At 37.6% G+C, this 19,759-nt stretch overlaps 1 protein-coding gene across 2 annotated transcripts in view; it reads left to right on the top strand.

The window, feature by feature from the left end:
• Window positions 1–19,759, top strand: part of MCC (MCC, WNT signaling pathway regulator) — a 207,653-nt gene that overhangs the window by 125,548 nt on the left and 62,346 nt on the right. For both annotated transcript variants that reach the window (XM_026865351.1, XM_026865352.1), the window contains 2 exons: window positions 9,798–9,911; window positions 17,083–17,225. In XM_026865351.1, coding sequence (XP_026721152.1) covers window positions 9,798–9,911; window positions 17,083–17,225 — 257 coding nt within the window. The remainder of the gene's footprint in view (window positions 1–9,797; window positions 9,912–17,082; window positions 17,226–19,759) is intronic.

Below are 19,759 nucleotides of genomic sequence, written 5' to 3'. Positions count from 1 at the left end.
AGTAAACAGATTGAAGTGTGCCAACTGTGCAGATTTGTCTGTGCTGGTGCAACTGATAATAAATATTTATCATTATTTATTTTGACTTTTTCAGCTGTTTGAGCACTGGAGATTCCACTGCTTAAAATATAAGCTATATATTTATATATATTATAAAATTAAATTAAAATATATTTATTATAAAAATTATATATATATTTAATATATAAATTAAATATATATTTAGAATATAAGCTATACTAGAGAAGACAAATACATTAATACAATTTAATTTCTTTCAAAAAGTCTGATTCATGAATAGTATATCACTGTGCTGTCTGCTTTCTTCTAAAGGGAGTTGACATCAGGAATTTGAGGCATCACGCAGAAATCTTGCATAAGGTTTTCTGATGATTAGCACCAGATATAACATGCAAATAACTATTATGAATTGGAGGATGACAAAGTCATAGAGGGCATTTTCAGTTTCTCATTCCTTTGACTTACTGCTTTGGTCTCACAGAAATAAACGTAGCCATTTTCACTAATGCAAATTTATTTCTTTAAGTTTTTTCCTGAAAGAAGATGTTTTAAGTGGAATTCTTCAATAAGAGTTTTATTTCAAGTGAGTTATACCATAGAGAGCAAGAACTTCCTTGGATAGACCTATGGACTGTTTTTAGAAGAAGGGGAGTTTATTAGGATAGAATCGTGCTGGATATTTTTCTTTATTTAACATGCTTTCATCAACAATTGAGGTTAGTTGCTTATCTAAATATAAAAAAGCAAATACTAATTACTGATGTACTAAAAACTCAGCTAAGGAGATGCTTTTTCAGCTTTTTCTGTTGTGTGCAAACTCCTCTAACAGTGTTGTAACAACTCTCTTTTTGAACCTTTTATTTGTAACATATTCATTTTTAAAGCTGCTTCATCACAGAGCCTTATCAGGGCTACATTTTTTACAAAACAGTGATTGTTTTCTATCAAATTTGTTAAAATTATTGTTTCAGTAATAACATCCAGTGCAGTGAGAAAACTCAACAGGAAGTCGGTCTCTCATAGTTTGCCATCCATTTGCAAAGCTTTCAGTAAATACAGTCAGCTTTCCCTCCTGTATTGGCTGGGTAGTAAGAAAGAGGATGCAATGAAAGATGCAGGACTTGAGACCTCTGGAAATGCCAGAATGCGCTGGATGTTGTTTATAAGTGAAATACTCCCCAAGTTAACTTTTACAAAGGTTTACAGCATAAAGCTAGGGGGAAATTGTGGAAGCTTCCTGGAGGAACTGAAGTTATAGTAGCATGGGTAATTTTCCTGCCTAGGAATTTGTATAAAGTTTGAAGAAGTTAATTCCCCGTGTGGAAATGGTGAGGCCAGTTTTGAACTGGTTGGCTGGCAAAGGTTACTGAGCAGAAGAACTGACTTCTGCCTAAAATGATGAGTCCGACCTAGGGGACAGTTGCTTGTACTAAGAATTGACCTGCAGTAGTGAGACACGGACCTGGGGCTGTAGCACAGACAAGCCTGACATGTACAGCCAGGAGTGTAAAGGTGGGTGATACTTGGTAAACCATATGCAACTTGCATCTTGTTTATAGTTTGTAATCTTTCTAAAAACATTTTTAAAACCATTACTTATTCTTGTAAGCTGGGAGGTCCCTGGAGACCTCAAGTCAGTCTCTACTTGTTCTCCACTCACCTGGAGAATGTGTATCTGGTGGGGGCTATTACATATGCAGGGAGTCCTGCGAGGAGCAGCCATCAGAAGCCCTGTGAAGAAGAGATGGCTGGTGGCTTGAAGTTAAAGATGCACAAAGGAGAATGTGAAGATCTCAGAGATGCAGCTGACCTTGGATGGTGAAGTAATTAAGGACTGAACTAAATATATTTTGTTAAGCAAGCATCCAGGAAATTTTGCTTCCACAACTAGGGGTTCTGAAGTTGTTGAGCTGCTTTTAAAAATTGTTTTAGAGCTGTAAGCTCTAAAGCTACATAATGAACATTCTAATAAAGCACTTCAGGGCATGAGCTGATTTAAGAAAACCTGGGAAGGTGTTTTATTTCTGTGAATTTCAAATAATTGGACAAGTAGGTTCCGGGGGGTTTAGCTGATGGGCTTGGTGGGGCTTTTTTGTTGTTGTTTGTTTTCTTGCTGAATCATGAGATTCTAGCTTGTGGTATAAACGAGAATGCTGGATGTGGTAGATCACTGATTTGACCTGGCAATACAGATTTTTGTTTCTCTAAATTTATGGTAACAGCAGATCATGTGGGTCATGCTAGAGACAAAGATCCTTGGATCACTTGAAATACAGCTTTGTTGCTAGTGCACAGGCTTGTCTTTGAAAATCAGAAATAATTTTCTGGTTGAGAAGTTTTGAAAAGAACACAAGAACCATGGGATGCTTTTTTAAATAACTAAATTAGCATAATAAGTAGTATCTCATTTTTGAGTGGCTCTTGAATGGCGATCTCTGTTTTGAATGATCTGGATTGTTCTCAGTCAGAAGAGCCTGGAGTTGAAGGAGCAAGTTAAGGTGATATAAAAAATGGTGGGGCTGTTGGAAAACAAGTCAGTGTAGATGAGCTTACACCCTGTCTGTGACATTGTTCTATCCAGCACTAGAATGTGGGTCACCTTAATGCTAAATGCAGAGGACTAAGTGAGGTGCAGTCTTGGGATTTGTTTTCCTTTTTTTTTTTTTTTTTTTTTTTTTTTTCCTCCCCGAGGGGAGAATGGTATGCCTGCCACCTCAGAGGTGGTCCTTGCAAACTGGAAAGAAACAGAGGAGAGGATCCTGAGATTTGCAACGGATAAGGACCAGCTTGAAAACCTCACTGTTTTTCTCCCTTGTTAATTCATTGTCCCCAGTTGTGTTGGGCAGAGGGGAGAGAAAAAATAGGTCTGTTTCTGCTTTCCATCAATTCAGTGATAAAAACAGAGATCATTTGCCTTACTTAAATTATATTGAGAGTGACTGTAAGGAGGGTAGGAATGATAAATAAGTTCATTGAAGGAGGATCAAATCCTGCTAAGTATGGATGTATCAAGTCCCCCCTAGCTTGTAATGGTATATTAATACCATTTTTTTTATTTTTCCTTAAAAGAAGGGCTGTGGTTGCAGACAGTGTGTTGAGACTGAATTGAAACGAAGAGAGTATTCTGTCCTAAGCGTAGTCTTCCCACCACCCCATTTCTGTCCCCTACTTACTCTTACTTTGCTTACTCACTGGGAGTGGAAGTGGCAACAGGTTCCTCCTTTGGAGAGCAAAAGCAAGGCTGAGACTTCATATGTGGTGCAAAAGCTAGGTAAGAGGTTATCGATGTGGATATGTCAGCTGCCCTTCAGTGGTTAAGGTTCTTAAGAATGTCAAAAGAGTATACTTTGCAAAGTGTAGTTCTTTGTACAGTCTCCAGATTCAGATGTCTGTCTCTTTTTGGTTACTTTTAGGTGTTGTTTTTAGGCTTTTCTTCTCACATTACATAGAATTTTCCATGAAGGTGTAAACATCTGTTTTAATAGAAGTAGAGCCATTGGTCTAGACATCAGGCACACTCAGAAGCACAAATTAGCACCATGCACCATTCATGAAGTATGAATTGTCAGGTGAATATTTCAAAGGAAGATCTTTTCCATGATTACATTTTTTTTAATGTTCTAAAACTGCTTCTACTCACTGGAATAGCATAAGATTACCTGTTTCATGACATTTTTTGAACTATTTCTAGTGTATTTTCTTTACCAAACACTTTTTACTATGATTAAAGTGAGTTTTTTGTTTACTTTAAGAAATGGTTTGAAATACTCACGAGCCTGCAAATGTTAATTTCCACTTTAAAAAAAAAAAAAAAAAGCGGTTGAAATTGGCTTTAAATAATGCAGACAGATTGAATACATCTTAGGCAGATTTTTCAAATTAAAACAAAGTATGTCTTACAGACACTTGGTCTTTGTTTTTCTAGAATTTTGAATGTCTCTATCCTGGATTGTGTTAGCATATTGTTTGTTCAGTATTGCACAAGCATATGAAGTAACTGTCTAATGTCTATTATGACAACAGTTGCTTCAGCAGCATAGTCACAAAATGTCCACTCTGTATGTCACTCTAAAAATTTGTAGGCTTTTTGTTAGCATATAACAGTTGTTTCAAAGTTACAGTTTCAGGGCATGTTTGTAGGCACATCCAGCAATCCAGTGGTATGCTTTTTTATGTCATTTTGACTTTGCCTTAGGTAATTACTTAAAGGACTGTTGATTGTGGTATTTCAGGGCAATGCACTAGCAATCACACAACTGAAATTGTCTAGGGAATATTGAGCAGTCCCGTCACTGCTTCTTGGAGATGGTTGTTCTTTTTAAGTTTTTTCCAATCCATTTTGCCAGTACATTCACAGAAATTGAATTTGATTACATTTATGTCATCACTTGGACTATAAAAATGCACCTTTCATGAAGCATGGCCAGGAAAAGGTGGCATGAAGAATGCATAGAACTGAGAAGAAAAATGGTTGAGAGTAGCTACACATGTATATAACAATCACTTTAAGTGCATTATTTGCAGGTAGTGCTGATTTGTGCTCCTGATAAAATGTGAACTTGACAGTGCCTTTGAGCTCTAATGTACAGCAAATGTCTGTAACACATTTTGTATATTTAACTTATTTCTTAGAAAGTTTTTTAAACTTTGCCTGGATTTTCCTTTGTTTTGAAAGGGTTTTTTTAAGGTGTTTCCTGGCTGTGTGAACCCGTGCTATAATTTCTTTCGTATTTTTTGTTCTGTGTAAATTTTTCCTCTTGTACCTTTGTTACGTGTCTTAAGTATATCTGCCATGTGTTACCATGACAGATTCTCATTCACTTCAGCAGATGAGTGCCAGCCTTACCTAAGCTTTTCCTGGGCTAGCCCTGATATTGTTCTCTACTACCATTAATGAAGGTTAGCGATGCACACCACAATCACAGCCCTAAGACTCCTGAAGTCAAAGTTCAGGCAAGATTTTATTTTTCAGTGTCTTAAAATGTGTTTTTCAGTATGAACTTGTTACCAGACTTTTTATTTCCTTGACAGCAATTGTAGGTTTTAGTCATGTTTCCCTCTTTCCCACGAAGAAGGAGGGTGTCAGAAATATGATGTATAGACATTTGTGGTTGTTTTGCCCTTCTTGCCGTTTTAGCAGGGATTCTAACTGTATTTTCCATGTTATCCTCTACAGCTACCATCTTTCATCTTACAAAGCAGCTTGGGTTTTCAAATCCATTGTAGTCTCCAGTGTCATTTGATAACAACAAAACAGAAGATATTTTCAGAGATGAGGCAGCATTCTGAATAGTTGATCAAGTGTTTCTGTGTATACTGCCTGCCATTAAAATAAGTAGTAGCCATACATAGAAAACATCCAAGCTGCGGTCTGTTAGCACTAAACCATGCAAAATGAAGAATGAGAAACACAAGAGAGGAGAAGATGTCGAAGCCCAGTACTTTCTGACCAGGTTCTTTCAGATGTTCCAAGTGTGGAGGGTGTCATGTTTAACATCAGATTTATGTATTTGGAGATAATCAGTGTTACATGTTAATAGAGTAATACATTCTTACTGTGTTTTCTGTTTGTTTTGTAAGTTACACATAGCAGAATATAGCAATTGCACTACACAGTTCAGACATGATACCATGCTGGGCATCTCTAGTCTTGCTAGGAAGGCATCCTAGCCTTGAAGCCAGCTCAAGCCCACTGCTCTCTTTGAAATTCTTTTGCTAGTTTTCTGGTTTATATATACTATGTTGTACTGGGCCACATTCATATTGTAGCCAAGGAAGGCAGGAAACTAAGAAAAAGATAACATTAATTCTTTAATTTCGCAGAGAAGGATGTGGTTTTAATTGTACCCGTGTAGAATATTTCAGAAAGCCCAGTACCAAAAGAAGTGTTTAAACCACTTTGCAAAATACACATCGTTAAATTATGTCTACAGTATTGTGTAAGATGTTTGTAGAAGCAGGTATGATGGGGAAGAAACTGCAGTCATAAAGGAGGCTGGAAGAGAGGTCATGAGGTTGCTTTTCCTAAGCTTGTGTGCTTTTTTTAATCTCTCAAAACTTGTCTGTACAGTGGTTTGCATTTTTAAAATAGCATGCTATGCACAGTTTGCTATATTAATAGCAATATATGATAATAATTGTTATATATTTAATATATAAGAACCTAGCAGGATAGTATTGGCTGTAAAATGTGGTGTATTTACATTTCAGTAAGCAACCTGCAGTTGTCCTTGCAGAAGATTCAGGAGAAATTGTAGCTTCTAAGATAGGATAGGTGGTTTTTTATTAATACTATGCATCCAGTTTCTTCTCTGAAAGAATTCTTATTTCCTTGGATGATGATGATGGAGAAGCTCATTGGTTGCCTTGTCTGATCCCCTTTGAATCATTACTCTCACATGCATTGACCTTGCTTGTCCTGTTGGACTGTTTTGGTGCATCAGCATCACACAGTGGGTTTTTCCTGGTTGAATGCAATAGTAGCTGTACTGGATCAATATAAAGTTTATGAACAATACAGGGTTTGTCAGAGAACTCTTTTCTCTGTATGAAGCGGTTCTCTGTGGCAGTTGTTGCTTAAAGGTTTAGACTGATGAACAAATCTTTATGGTGTCTGTTAATTTTTACAAACTACTGAGTTTTTGATCTGTTTCATTATCTTGCTTCATTAAGAGGCATCCCACCTTGAACTATGTTATGGATGTTACTGATAGTAACTCTGCTTTATCTATACTGTTTGCTGAGGGGAGTAAAAAAGCAGTATGCCATATGGCTATCTCCATTTTCCCCTCTCGTTTGTCATATCCTGTAGTGGTTCAGTGCTGCAGAGTTACAGTTGTGACTGACATCCTGCCTTCCGGTTGAGATCTTTAAAGGCAGTGTTTCCAAGTTTAATAGTTTGGATCATTAAATTTGAATTCTAAAAGTGACCTTTTTTCCCCAGAATTACATTTTTGTTGACTGCAGCTCTTTGTTCTGATGTTTCCTTGTTTGTGTTACAGCAACATCCAAAGATCTGTGTTCCAGCTCCCACCCTGCTGTGTGCTATACAGACACATGGGGAAGCATGGTCTGCAGGAACGCTCACACCTTAAGGGAAGATGCAGCAATACTTTGTAACACCTTTTTTAAGAAATTGGGGAGGAGAGCTTGGCTCTGCCAGGAATACACAGCTATGCTAGCTGTGTTAACACTGTGTATTACAGGAGTAGCTGGAGGCACCACTTGCATATGACTTACTGCTGTGTGCAGTGGGCACATACATGAAACGGAAGAGTATCCCAAACAGCCCTCCTCTGTGTATAACTTACTGTTGCCTAGTCTGTCCTTTGAGTAATTTTCTCTTTTTTAAAAATTGTTTTATTAGTACTTCAAAATTGGATTGGTCCAATTTATAAAAGGAAAGGATAATTTTGGGTAGTAAAAAATTAAAAAAACTTTCCTTGTAATTAGTAAGTCAGTCCTTTGGTTACTTGGAGAAGAGAGACCTTACATTGAAACGGTGTAACTCTAGTATTGAATACCCTTGCTTGGCAGGAGTTGCCAGGCCAGGCAGCAGCGTTCCTATAAAACTAGACACAATTCATGCTGTTTCTTACCCAGTTTGGGCTGTGCTGGGGGTATGAAGAAGAGTTGAGCTGACTACAGTGTGGAAAGGGGAGAAAGATAAATCCATAGGAAGTTTGCTTCATTAGTTCCATTGTTCAGTGAACAAGTTGTTTTTCATTGAGATTTTTAAATTAACAGTGTCCTCCTGTATTACAGCGCCATGTGTATGGGCATTATTGGTCTGGTATTTAATTAAAACCACAGCTGGTGATCATTTCATTATAGTGTACAAAAGGGAATGATACTTACTTGACTATGTAGCATTGCTTTATTCAATTTGGAGAATTGTTGAGATTTTTTTCATGTATTACTTGAAAGGTGTGGTGAAAGGTGCAAGATCTGATGAACAAACTGGTGAGCTTCACTGCAAGACTTCCCTTCTGATAAGGGAATGAGAGTGGCTTATAAATTCACCAGTTTTCCTGAAAATCAGAAGTTGTGAACAGATTGGTACAATTAGGCTGCCTCTTGTTTCTCCACACTGTAAAACCAGAGCATAGTTTCCTCTGGTAGGAAGAAAGGTCTTCTGCTGAAGGCCAAGAACACTTAAAGATATTCAGGGTGTTTCTGAGTTTATCAAGAGATTTCAGCATACATACATACTTGAAAAAAGCTGTGATGCATATGCTTGTAGCAGGCCTGAATTACTGCTTTTTCACTTGAAAAATGAGGCTGCCTTGAGAATCTTAAATATTCTGCAACATAAAATTGTGTATGTGTATATTTGTACTGAAGTGAGTAACTGCATGTGTAGGACGTTTTTGTAGCTGACTTAATAAAAATGCTTTCGTCTGAACCCACAAATGATGATGCCCAGAGCTTCTAGCATAACTAGTTACACTGCACTACACATCTAAAAATCTTTATAAAATATGTTTTCTGTCTTGAAGCCATAGGTGGCCTTTTCTATAACAATGGGAATACTGTACGTGAAGGAGCTGTTGCCAAATGATGTAGTCTCTGCTGCCATACAGCCACTTTCACACATCAGTACATGAAAACTCCTATGGTTTTGCCTGGCTTCCACTATTGTAAAGGTAAAAGGATATCAGAATAGGACCCATTAGCAAATTGACTGGAAATGGAACAAGAAAAATAACTTAAAAGTGACCTGCCCAATAAAGTGTCAGAGTGAAGGACTGAAACTGGCTGGAGGACTAGGAACAGGGTTTGTGTTTCAGTCTGAGTCCTGGCAGCAGAGCAGTGTTTTCTGTGTTACTTGGTCTGGTGTGAAAGGCCACTTTAGTTTTCTCACTGAGTATAACTTGGAGCTGTTTCTTTACTACTACAAAGGAAGACTTCAGTATTAGTAGCTAGTTTTCCTCCTGGACTTTTTGGTTACAGTAGTCAGTACTGAGTGTTGAATTGTAGCTGATGCCTTCAGTGTAACACTGAATGGGCTATTTAGGGACAGGAAGAGAATGTGAATTAGTCATAAGTATAGGATTCTCTTAAGAATTGTTTTTGATTTCTAAATTCTGTTGCTAACGTAATTTAGATTATGTTAGTTATCCTCCTAGTCTGTTACATATTTCCTTATCCTGTCAGTTAAATGTAGAACATATCTTTCATCAAAAGGGTCTACTGCAGAGAGAAAAACAGTTCAGGTTCTTCATGTGTAGCTTTAGGAGATTACCGTTATTGAAACTCACTGATGTGGGACCGAGAAGAACAACAATTACAGAGCAGTAGCTCAAGGTGGAGTAAGCTTTAGTTGAAAAATAAAACCAAATCCTATGCATGGATTCCCTTCACCAAAGTGATAACCTTTGCATGTCTGAAGGCATCAAAACATGGTACACCTTCTTTTATAATATAAATTTGAGTCCATATTTCATGGGAGGTTTTATAACAGAAGACTCGAGCTAATTCCTATTAAACTGTTAGAACGAATTACACATTTACATCTGAATTATACTTCATTGTATTTATCCTTATAATGAGTTTACTGAATAAGTAATGTGTGTGCTGTTGGGAGAATTCCACATAAAAAGTATTTAGTAGCCTGTGGATTTCTTTTAGAATTTTGTATACTAATGTTCCTACTAACTACTGCAGAAATCCACAGATACTGCAGCTACAATATAATACTGTGTCTTCTTTCAGGTGCTCCTCCTGCTACATTGCTTGTGAATAGGTTGATTTGTTTCTTGTCTTTTGTCTTCTAGCTTCATTTAGCAGCCCTGGCTTCATTAAAGGGAGACATTGTGGAGCTTAATAAACGTCTACAACAAACAGAAAGGGAGCGTGACCTGCTGGAAAAGAAATTGGCAAAAGCACAGGTGAGCAATAGTTCAAGATTCTGAAGATGGTCCTTGGTTTTGTGTTGTCCTTGTTCGTCAGAGAGGAGTGTGGTATGTGGGGAGAGGATAAAATGTCTGAACAATGTCACAAGTGAAAACAGTTTTAAGACTGCAAGAAACACTGGTGCTGCGGGTTTTAAGTTTTATGTGCTGATGACATTCTTCTAAAATTTACATAGAAAGAATTAGATTGGTTTTGTTTTGAAGCCAATATAAACAGCGACTATTCTGAAATATTTTTGAATACAAGAATTGCGGCATACTCCTGGTGGATTAAGTAACTGATTGCAGAGCCTTCCACTCCTGCATCGGATTCAAACACAGCACAAATTAACACTTACCAAAAACTATTGCCAATTGGCAGTGCTTTGGTGGTATGTAAGAAATTATTTGTGACCTCAGTCTAGCTTTTAGTAAGCCAGTTTATATGTATCTGTTGTGGAAAACACAGTAAAGCGGAAAGCCAAGGGATTAGATAAGGCCTGAACTTGAATGCTTTCATAGCTCTTTAAAAAACATAATATATCTTTCCAGATCAAGATAAACGTAGAGAGAGAAATGCAAACAAGGAAAGCCAAACTATTGTTCTTAATATTTCTTCTATAAATGAAATTTTTGTTTTCAGATACCATCACTCTGGCAAATACTTTTTAAGTACTTTACATTTCAGAACTAATTCAAAATACATACTCATCTATACTTGCATAGAAATAGTCAAAGCATTTTGTCCTGTAAAGTATAGCATCTTATTTGTTGCCCAGAGAGGTGTGGTCTCCAACCTTGGAAGTACTGAAGCCACCTGGACCTGGTCTTGAGCAACCTGCTTGACCTTCCTTGAGTTGGGTAAGGGGTTGAATGAATGACCTCCAGAAGTCCCTGTCAACCTCAACCATTCAGTGATTTTGTGAATCTAGAGTCCTCAGTATTCAATGCCTTATGGTAGGAGCTTGTATCTCTGTGTTACTTAAGCCAAATGTAGAAATGTTTAAGTAGTCTATATTTTAAGGCTTTTACTTCAGTCCTCCAAACATATTTTGGCCCTTGTCTGTGTTCCCTGATGTTTTTTCAGCTACCTTTTAAGGTTTTTGGACTTGTAATAGTCTTATTGCAGACCATCAATGCAACATCCAGAAAGAAAAAACACTTTCATGTTTGTATTCCTCTCGATATGTGAACCAGAGCCACACTGGGAGTTAACGTTGTTTATCAGCTATAATCCTGAAAGCCTTTTCTAATTTCTACTGCACTCTGAGGTAGTCCTCTTTGTATGGAAATTTATAAAGAAAAATGGTCATACAGTATTGCTAAACAAGTTGGACAATCCTGACTGGCTTGCTGAACTGTTGTCCTTGAAGTCATCTTTGAAGCCGTATAAGGCAAAACCCTGAGTAAACAACAGTGTTAGCAACATGTGGAACAGGATGCTGCAGCCACAAGGGGGGAGTGCCCTCAGACAAAGTTGCCTCGTGGGCTGCTTAAGATGTGCCAGTGAGGAGTCAGTTGTGGGGCATGAACTGAGCTCAGGGACCAATCACGAGTTGTTATTGCACGCGTGGTTGTCGTATGCACTACATTTATGTTATTTATACTGGCCAGTTGCCTAATAAAGTTGGAACAAGTTGGTAAATCATATTGGTGTGCACACTTGTTACCTGGGCTCTACCCCTATCGCGACACCTCTTTCTGACATAGTTTGGTATGAGACTGCATTTGCCAATCATTAAACAGTTGGATGGATCCACTGTATCCAAATGATCCACATCATCCTGCATGACTACACTGACTTTGTTGTTGTTTATAATTCTGAAGGACCTTGTGTTAACCACAGGTTTTTGCGAGCATTTTAGTTTTATTTCCATATCTTTGTTCAAAAATACATACATCATCTCTCAGCCAGTGAAGAGTGTCTTGTAGGTGCTCCCATACAGTAATGAATCCTCATTGATGAGGGCTGGTACTTAATCCCAATTAAAATGTGCTCTGTTAGCACAAGATTGTTTGCTGTTTTCTTTGATGGGTCACCAATTATACATGTGTATGTAGTGCTCTATTTGTATTGCCAAGGGCTTTTACATGGTCTTGGACTGTGTGCTTGTGAACACAAACGTAGTGATGGCTGCTACCTGAACTGTGGATAACACAACAGCATGCTAGCTAGCTTTCATATTTAAAAACTACTTTTAAATGAACAATTTCTATAAAATTTTAATGTTTTAGCTCTTCTCAAATTTATTTTTTTAAAAAGCCCTCAAGTAGATAGAAATTTTTTTTGGAGGGTATGTATTAAACAAAATACAGCCTTAAGGAATAAGCCATTAAAGAAGCACAACTCATACTCGGTGTGTTGGCTGTATTTAAGTACTGAGGCAGACTCTGGTGAAACCACTTCGCCTTTTTGTCTTTTTCTAGCTGCATCACTTCCAAGTAGATGCTCCACTTAACATAATTTTCTGAACTTTTCCTCCCACTCCACAGATTCATCCAAATTCGTATCATGTATCCTATCACATCATGTCATTTTTTCCTCTTCAAGGAATGCATTTCCAATGCATTTCTTCCTCACTAATATGAATCAGAGGTTCAGAAGGCATGAATTAAATAAGAGGTGTTTGAGGTTCTGCATAACCGTATTCAGATGGTAGTGGGTCAGTATTCAATCCTTATTCTGCATCTGGACTATACTTGGAAAGGTAGCACATGTTTCATTTCAGCTGGCATGATAAATGCTCTCTGGAACAAATAGCTCTTAGTACACATTTTTGATAATACTTTCCTTATTATTTCACGAGGCATGTGAGACACTTTAGAAGAAAGAATTAGTGATTTGCAGAGCAGAGATGATTTGGGGAACCACAATTCAAGTAACAAATGACAAATGATGAAGATAGTTGGATAGCCAGTGCTTAAAATTTTGTAAAAGAATGTAATTGATTACTGGTTGTTGTATTGTGCTCATTTTGAAAACTGCAGTCTGTGCAGACCTGCTGTAGCATTTGCCTACACCCTTCTATTATTTCACTATTTCAGTAAAACAGCTGATCTCCTTGTCTCTGTATTGTACAGTTTGGCAATGGAATGATCTCTTGAATGAAATTTGCTGTAAAGTACTTGTCAACCACAACTAATGCCTTCTTCCAAAAATCTTCCTGTGGTTATGAGAGGAAAAGTAGTGCTTTCTACTAGCTCTGTCTGTCACGGTGTCCTGGCTTTGGTAATGAAAAACAGTGGATGTCTGAAGGGAGAGCAAAAGAAACCCGTATAGAGAGTTGTCCTGTGTAGTCCCACACCTTTCTGCCGACGTCTGTGAGCAGGAGGCTGCATCACTCAATAGTTCTCTATGGTTTTACCTTCCATGGATTTATCGAATCTTCTTCCTAATCCATTTGCATTCTTGGCATTTTCTACATCCTGTGCTGAGTTCTGCAGTTTTATGATAGAACATGGAATTTAATAACATGTTGAATGTTTCAGTAAATATAACAAGAACAGACAATTTACTTACTACATCTTTTTTACCATTTCATCTCCTTTCACAAGGTATTCCTGCTCTCTCATATTTTTGTGCTTATCCTTATAATTTTGGAATGTTATAATAGCTCTAGACACAGGCTAACAGAGACTATGTTGCATCATTCTGGATTCTGTATTGTACAGCAGTAAGTCCCATTAGAGCAGTAATAATTCTTTACCATCTTTTCAATTATTCAGAATATAGGGAGGAGCAACAGAATTTCAGTGTAATAGTAAAACCAATGCTCTGTAGGCATGTAAGAACATGTGACATTCACAGGAAGGTTTCAGTTTCTCATTTAACAAAGTAACTTGAAATAGAAATGCATGGTATTCAGATGAACGTTGAAATTACTAATGCTGTTTTGTGATATCCTTGTCTCACATGGATTAGTCCTGTGTGCTTGTATTCTTCCACTTCAAGTATACACAGAATTATATACTGCCAGACAGTTAATTCTGGCTATTCATGTTTTCGTGGTTGAGGATTTGGAATGATGGGTTTGAGTGTATATTCAACATTAGATTAATGGATTACCACTTTAAAATACGCCACTCCTTTTAATTAAAGTACTGTATTAGTTGTTAGCTTCAGCCTGTTAGACAGGTTTATCATTGTAGCTCATTCAGGTGATGACTTGTATTCTTGGTTCAGTATTTGTCTCTGCAGGGCCTGAGGCACTGTGGGATATCTTAGTGAGCACTGCTATTGGTGCTTCTTTTTTTTTTTTTTGTACTCTGAACACTGCAAATTTAACATAAAGGTTTGCACTGGCAGTGTTTCTTGTGCTAGGAGTTTGTGTATACTAACAGGTAGTAGAGTACTGAGATAATATCCTTGGGTTAAAATTTTTTCATGTCATCCTTCTACCTCATACTCTTCTTGTTCTTGTGGTTGTTTCCCAGCATCAAGAGCTCAGGCAAAGGTGTTTCCAGGCATTGCTAATTTAGACTGTAATTGAAATAACCATTTTAGTCTGTACCAAAAAACAGCCAGACTGAGGGCTGTGCTGGTAACTTCTCTCCTGACCTCAACAGTTTCTCATTTTTTGCAGCCTGTCAGTGGATTATCCTTCAGTTTGCTTTGTCAGAGCATTAGAGCTCTTAATGGTTTTGATCAGAACAAGTATGAGGCTGGAAGAGGGACGAGGAAAAGGGTGTAAGGTATTTATCTTAAAAGTTTGTGTGACTGTCATGCAAATAAATTCCAAGAGCTGCGTGTGTACACCTTGGAAACAAATAGGAACTGGTGGCAGATGATTGTTCTGAGACTCAAAGGACACAGAAACTAAAGACGATGATGAACAGGTTCCGTATCCCAGAAAAATACTTTAGCAATGGGTACCAAAACATGCATTTGTTTTTTTTCACTTTTAAGCTTTGATATGAATGTGCCATAATAAGGAACAGTCCTGTGTGACCAGAAGACTTTTCCATTGCTGCATTTTGGGATTCATACTGAACTATGTTTTCATTGGTTTTGCCTTTTTCAGTTGAGACTTGTAATGGCTGACCAGAACTTACGAGATGTAACTCTGTACCCACCTACAGGGCACAGCAGTCCTTTCCATCATGTTCTGTCTTTCACAGCAGGTTCCTTTCTGCCTTTTCCAGTTACTTTTGCCCAAGATTATCAAGAGCCTTTTAAAAAAATTAAATGTGAAGCTGTTGTCTTATATTGCCAGGCTGGTGGTGTTTCACAGTAAATGATGGTTATCCTGAAAAATGGTGACTGAGAAATGGCTGGAGAAAACAGAAAGCAAGTCCAATAATGGGACTGCAGTCCATTAGCTAGAGTCCATATATGTCAAGATAGACAAATTCAGCTTTTCAGCGCACAGCTTAGAAAGACAAACATTGTTGTGAGATTTTTATTCATTGTCGGAAAATAATTATTGCACACTACATCTGAAACATCCTTTTGGTTTAAAAGAAGAAAAACAGTGCACACAAATGATTGATCTATATTATGCATAAGTAACGTCAGAGGAAATTTAGGTGTGTCAGAGGAAATTTAGGTTTAGAAAGGCCAAGTAAGCAACTCTTTATTGCACTTAAATCTGTTCTAAAGCTTTTGTTAAACATTTTCTCAGTGTTATTTCTGCACTTTGAAAGCCATAGTAGTTCTTCATCCAGATATGATGTTAAGATACAGCAACATGAGAAATAAATTGTGGAATGATCCTACAATAGATGTTATAATATACATGTATAACCATGTCAGTTGCCATTGTGAAGTCTTAAAGGCCAGGTGAACATTATTGGTCTTCCAAAACATGACCATTTGCTCTCCTCTTCCATGTGAAGATGTGGTCTGTCTGTCTCAGTGTAGGTGAAAGTGCTTCTTACTCCAGCTGGAGTAAGAAACTATTTTGTTGTAGTCCGTGGAAGGGTGCTCTCATATCTGGGCTACCTTTCAATGTGCATATTCGTGGAACTTAAAAATACTTAAATAAATCTTATTTAAAATTGAAAGGAAAAATGTTATCAAAGGTCAATAAAAATTTTAGTTTTCAAACAGCCTTTTATGTAGAAGATGTTCTCCAGCTGTGAATGTCAGTGGCCAAAAAATATGAGGGCAAACTATGAAAATTCTGGCATACTTGCAAATTTTTCTGTTTATGATGTAAAGGATTGAGGGAGTTGCCTCTCTATAGAGTGTTTACTTGGTTTGAAAAATTGAGTTTTGGTGCAGTAATTTTGGAGGACCTCACAGATTTCTAAAGGCTACAATTTATAGTTATGGTACTAGGATCTTATTACAGTGCAGGTCTTCAGTTAATGAGTATGGGTTTTATACTGTCAGTTGGCTTGTGAGTTTTCTTTTACTGACAGCGTAGTACATGCTGTTCTGCGGTTGCAAGCAGGCTTGACTTTCCTGCAGGGGGTCAGAAGAAAAATGTTAGAAGTCTTGCTCTTTCCAACCACTATGAAGCATAACTTAAGTCATCATGCGCTGCTGGATTATAGTTGCAGTAAATTGTAATTGTTTACTGTAAGTAGAGTGTTGGCATGAAGAGTAAGCCAGAGAAGCTGGATTTAAATTTCTCTTGGAAACCAAAAGGAGGATTTCGTGATACATATAAAAAACAAGCAGCCATGTAGCCTTTTAATTGTTCAAATAATAAGCATTTTATTGTAGAGAATTAAAATAATAAAAAATATGCTGGCTTAAAGTCTTATAAAAACAAATAGTTATACTGGGGAAGAAGTCATAACCTTGAAGTGTGGTTACTTTTCTTTATAATAATGTGGTTTCTGCCTTAGGACTTGTTCTAATTCAGACCATGTTGGGAGGATCCTTGAAGTTTCATGATGCATCATGAATCTCACAGATCCAAAGATGAGATATTTATAGCTATTTGAGTTGCAGATGGTGATTTTGTTCAAGCAGGAAAGGCAACTTCTGCCCTTTAGAAAAAAAGATAATAATAAAAGTACACTACATAGTCTTTCAGTGCCTAAAACCTTGTAATTGCATACCTTTGTTCACCTGTCAATATTTTGCATCTGTCCTTTTCTCTTGCTAAGACACTGTTGGCTTGAAAAGTAAGAAAACCATTAATGTGCTCTTTTTCCTTCTATCTGATCTCTGTGCAGTCATTCATAAGACACGTTGTTCCTTGCTTCTCTGCTTTAGTGTGAACAATCCCACCTAATGAGAGAACATGAAGATGTGCAGGAGCGAACAACACTACGCTATGAGGAACGAATCACAGAGCTGCACAGTATCATTGCTGAACTAAATAAGAAAATTGATCGACTGCAGGGGACAACAATAAGGTATAGCAACTTCTTTGAAATTCTGGACCAATGCAAGAATGTTGCAAAATATGTTGTGAATTATACTCTAAATACAACTTGATGATGATCTTAAGGTGGTTAGGCTTGTTATGGCTGGTACTGAGTAGCTGCCCTTATTTAAGGCATGTGTTCTGCAGAGAATCATCCCAAGGCTTAAAAGTGCTACGTTCTCTCTGGAAAAGTCACACTTTGCAAAGCCCTAACAAACACTGCAGAGAGCTGCACTGTGCCATCTAAATATTCCTTTAATGTAGCATACATGCTAGGGTACCAGACAAGTGATAGCAGTGGTGGATAAAGGAGCATGTAACCACCCAGCCTGAGTTTGTGCTTTTAACTTTATTTTGTGGTATCCTGTAGATCACTTAAGCCAAATCACTTGTGGTCAGAAATGTGGCTGAAGTGGATTTCAGTAGGTTTTATATCTACTTATATTGGTATTTGTGACAAAACACAGTGGTACACAGTCACATTGTTGCTTGTCCTTGGAACAGCAAAGCTTGAGTTATTAGACTAGGTCATTACTTGTTACTGTGTTAAAATAAACCACATTTGACTACAGGAAAACAGTTCTTTTTCCTCACTTGCTTTTACCCATTATTTTGAACTTAGAGAAGGTTGGACTAGAATGAGGAAGGAGCTGCTTAAAGTTTAGCTTGTAAGGTTGCAACTACTAGAATCTGTGGATTTTCTGGAGAATGTCAAATTAGATTTGACACTCATAGGTAATGTTGACATCGTGCTCTACCCATGTAGCAAACTTTCTGTTTTCTTTGCCTGTTACCTGTAATTTTTTGAGAACTGCTTGATTTGGGGTTTTGTGTAAACATTTCACCTAGCACAAGGCAATGTTACAACTACTAACAACCTTTCATGATAATACTTATATGCAAAAAGAAAAAAGTTTGGTGTACCATAAATAAGAGAAAGTATCATCATGAATATATACCACTATAAAAGCAGTGATAGAATCACATTATGTTAACATTAAGATGAATACTGCCAGCTCTTGAGATCATTGTATCTAGTGATGATCATGGTGAGATTTTTCACATATTTTCTAAACTAGTAGTACTTCTCTGAAAAAAAATCCCTGTGACTCCCTTGTTCATTCATGCTTGATACCTCTGCAGACAACCTTCCCATTCATCTTGTGAATCGCCTTTCTTTTCAGCATGATTCTGGCAGCCCATCCTGCCTTCCTCTCTGGTAAAGCTCTACCAATTCAAAAGACTGGCTGAAAAGCAAAATCTGAGAAGCATGAGAGCTGCATTGCTATTTTTTTCTTTAATGGCAGAACTCTATGAATTTAAGAAAAAAATTACATAGAATCCATAGAAAATGTTTGTTGGGCATCCCTGTGGCAAGCAAAATGCCAGATGGTCTTCAGTTACAAAATACTGGAATCAGGCAGATGCTGTGAATGTTTAACCATGTCCACGAGCAAGTCAGCCATGGCATGCACAGGAAAGCGAGGCATAAGAACCAAGCTCGATGGGAAGCGCATGATGCTTCTCATGAAAAGTGCAGATTTTCTGCGCTTTCAGAGGGTGCAGGCTTCTGAAGGCATGAGAACAATACGCTGCAAGAGGTGCCACACCAGTGTCATGCCCCTCCTCTTTGGTCTTATTGTATGAGAGCTAGGATGCCTCTACTGGTTTTATTTGTTCTGGTTTTCTGAGCAGGAACAAAAAAATTGAGTGGATTTTTTTAAATTTCCTTTGATGATTGGAATAGCTTATTTTCTTTGGCAGACCAATAATTTAATGTCTAGGGAACAGAGGAGTAATATTCCTCCTAAAAATGAAAAGCAGTGGTAGAATTGGAGGGATTCCATAGGATTTGTAAAGACAACTGAAAGAAGAAAAACTGATACTTCTTGCTGTGACTTTCTGTAAATTGGCTCTGGGACCCACTTGCGTCACTCCTGAGAAGCTGTTCCATCCCACAGAGCAAGGGTGGTGTAATTGCTAGGACAGGTGTGACTCACAGCACTCCACCCTTGGCTATGGGGACTGTGTGCACAGGAGCTGGAACACAACAGTCCTGAGAGCAAAGGTTCTGGGGCCCTGCTAGGGCCTTGACATTTATGCTTTCCTCTAAACCAGAACACAGGAGGGATTTCAGTTTTGATTTGACTCTTAGATAGCTTCGAGTAATACTGGGTGGAAGCTTTACTTGTGCTATCAAAAAATTTAGTCTGCCTTTCTAGAAACAGTATTCTTGCATTTACATTAATTCCGTAACAGATAAATATTTCCCCAGAGATTGTTCAGTATTTGCATGTATCCTTTTTAGGCTGTAAAAAATAAACTAACATGTAGCTTGATGTACTGCTGCTGTATGACATTCTTGATGGTTCCTTCCAGAACCCAAAAATATTCTGGAAACAATTGAAAGATGTTTCATGGAGGTTATTTGACTCTCCTCCTTAAGCTGTATTGTCTTTAAATTTGTCGCTCTCTGTTTGAATGTGAGTAGTATCCTCAGAAAATAGGGCAGAAAGTAAGCAG

Source organism: Athene cunicularia, assembly GCF_003259725.1.
Source record: "Athene cunicularia isolate RWA chromosome Z unlocalized genomic scaffold, athCun1 chrZ_part1, whole genome shotgun sequence".
In the NCBI taxonomy this organism is placed as follows: Eukaryota; Metazoa; Chordata; class Aves; order Strigiformes; family Strigidae; genus Athene; species Athene cunicularia.
The sequence above is the reverse complement of the archived record's forward strand: the minus strand, read 5'-3'. Positions and strand labels throughout refer to the sequence as shown.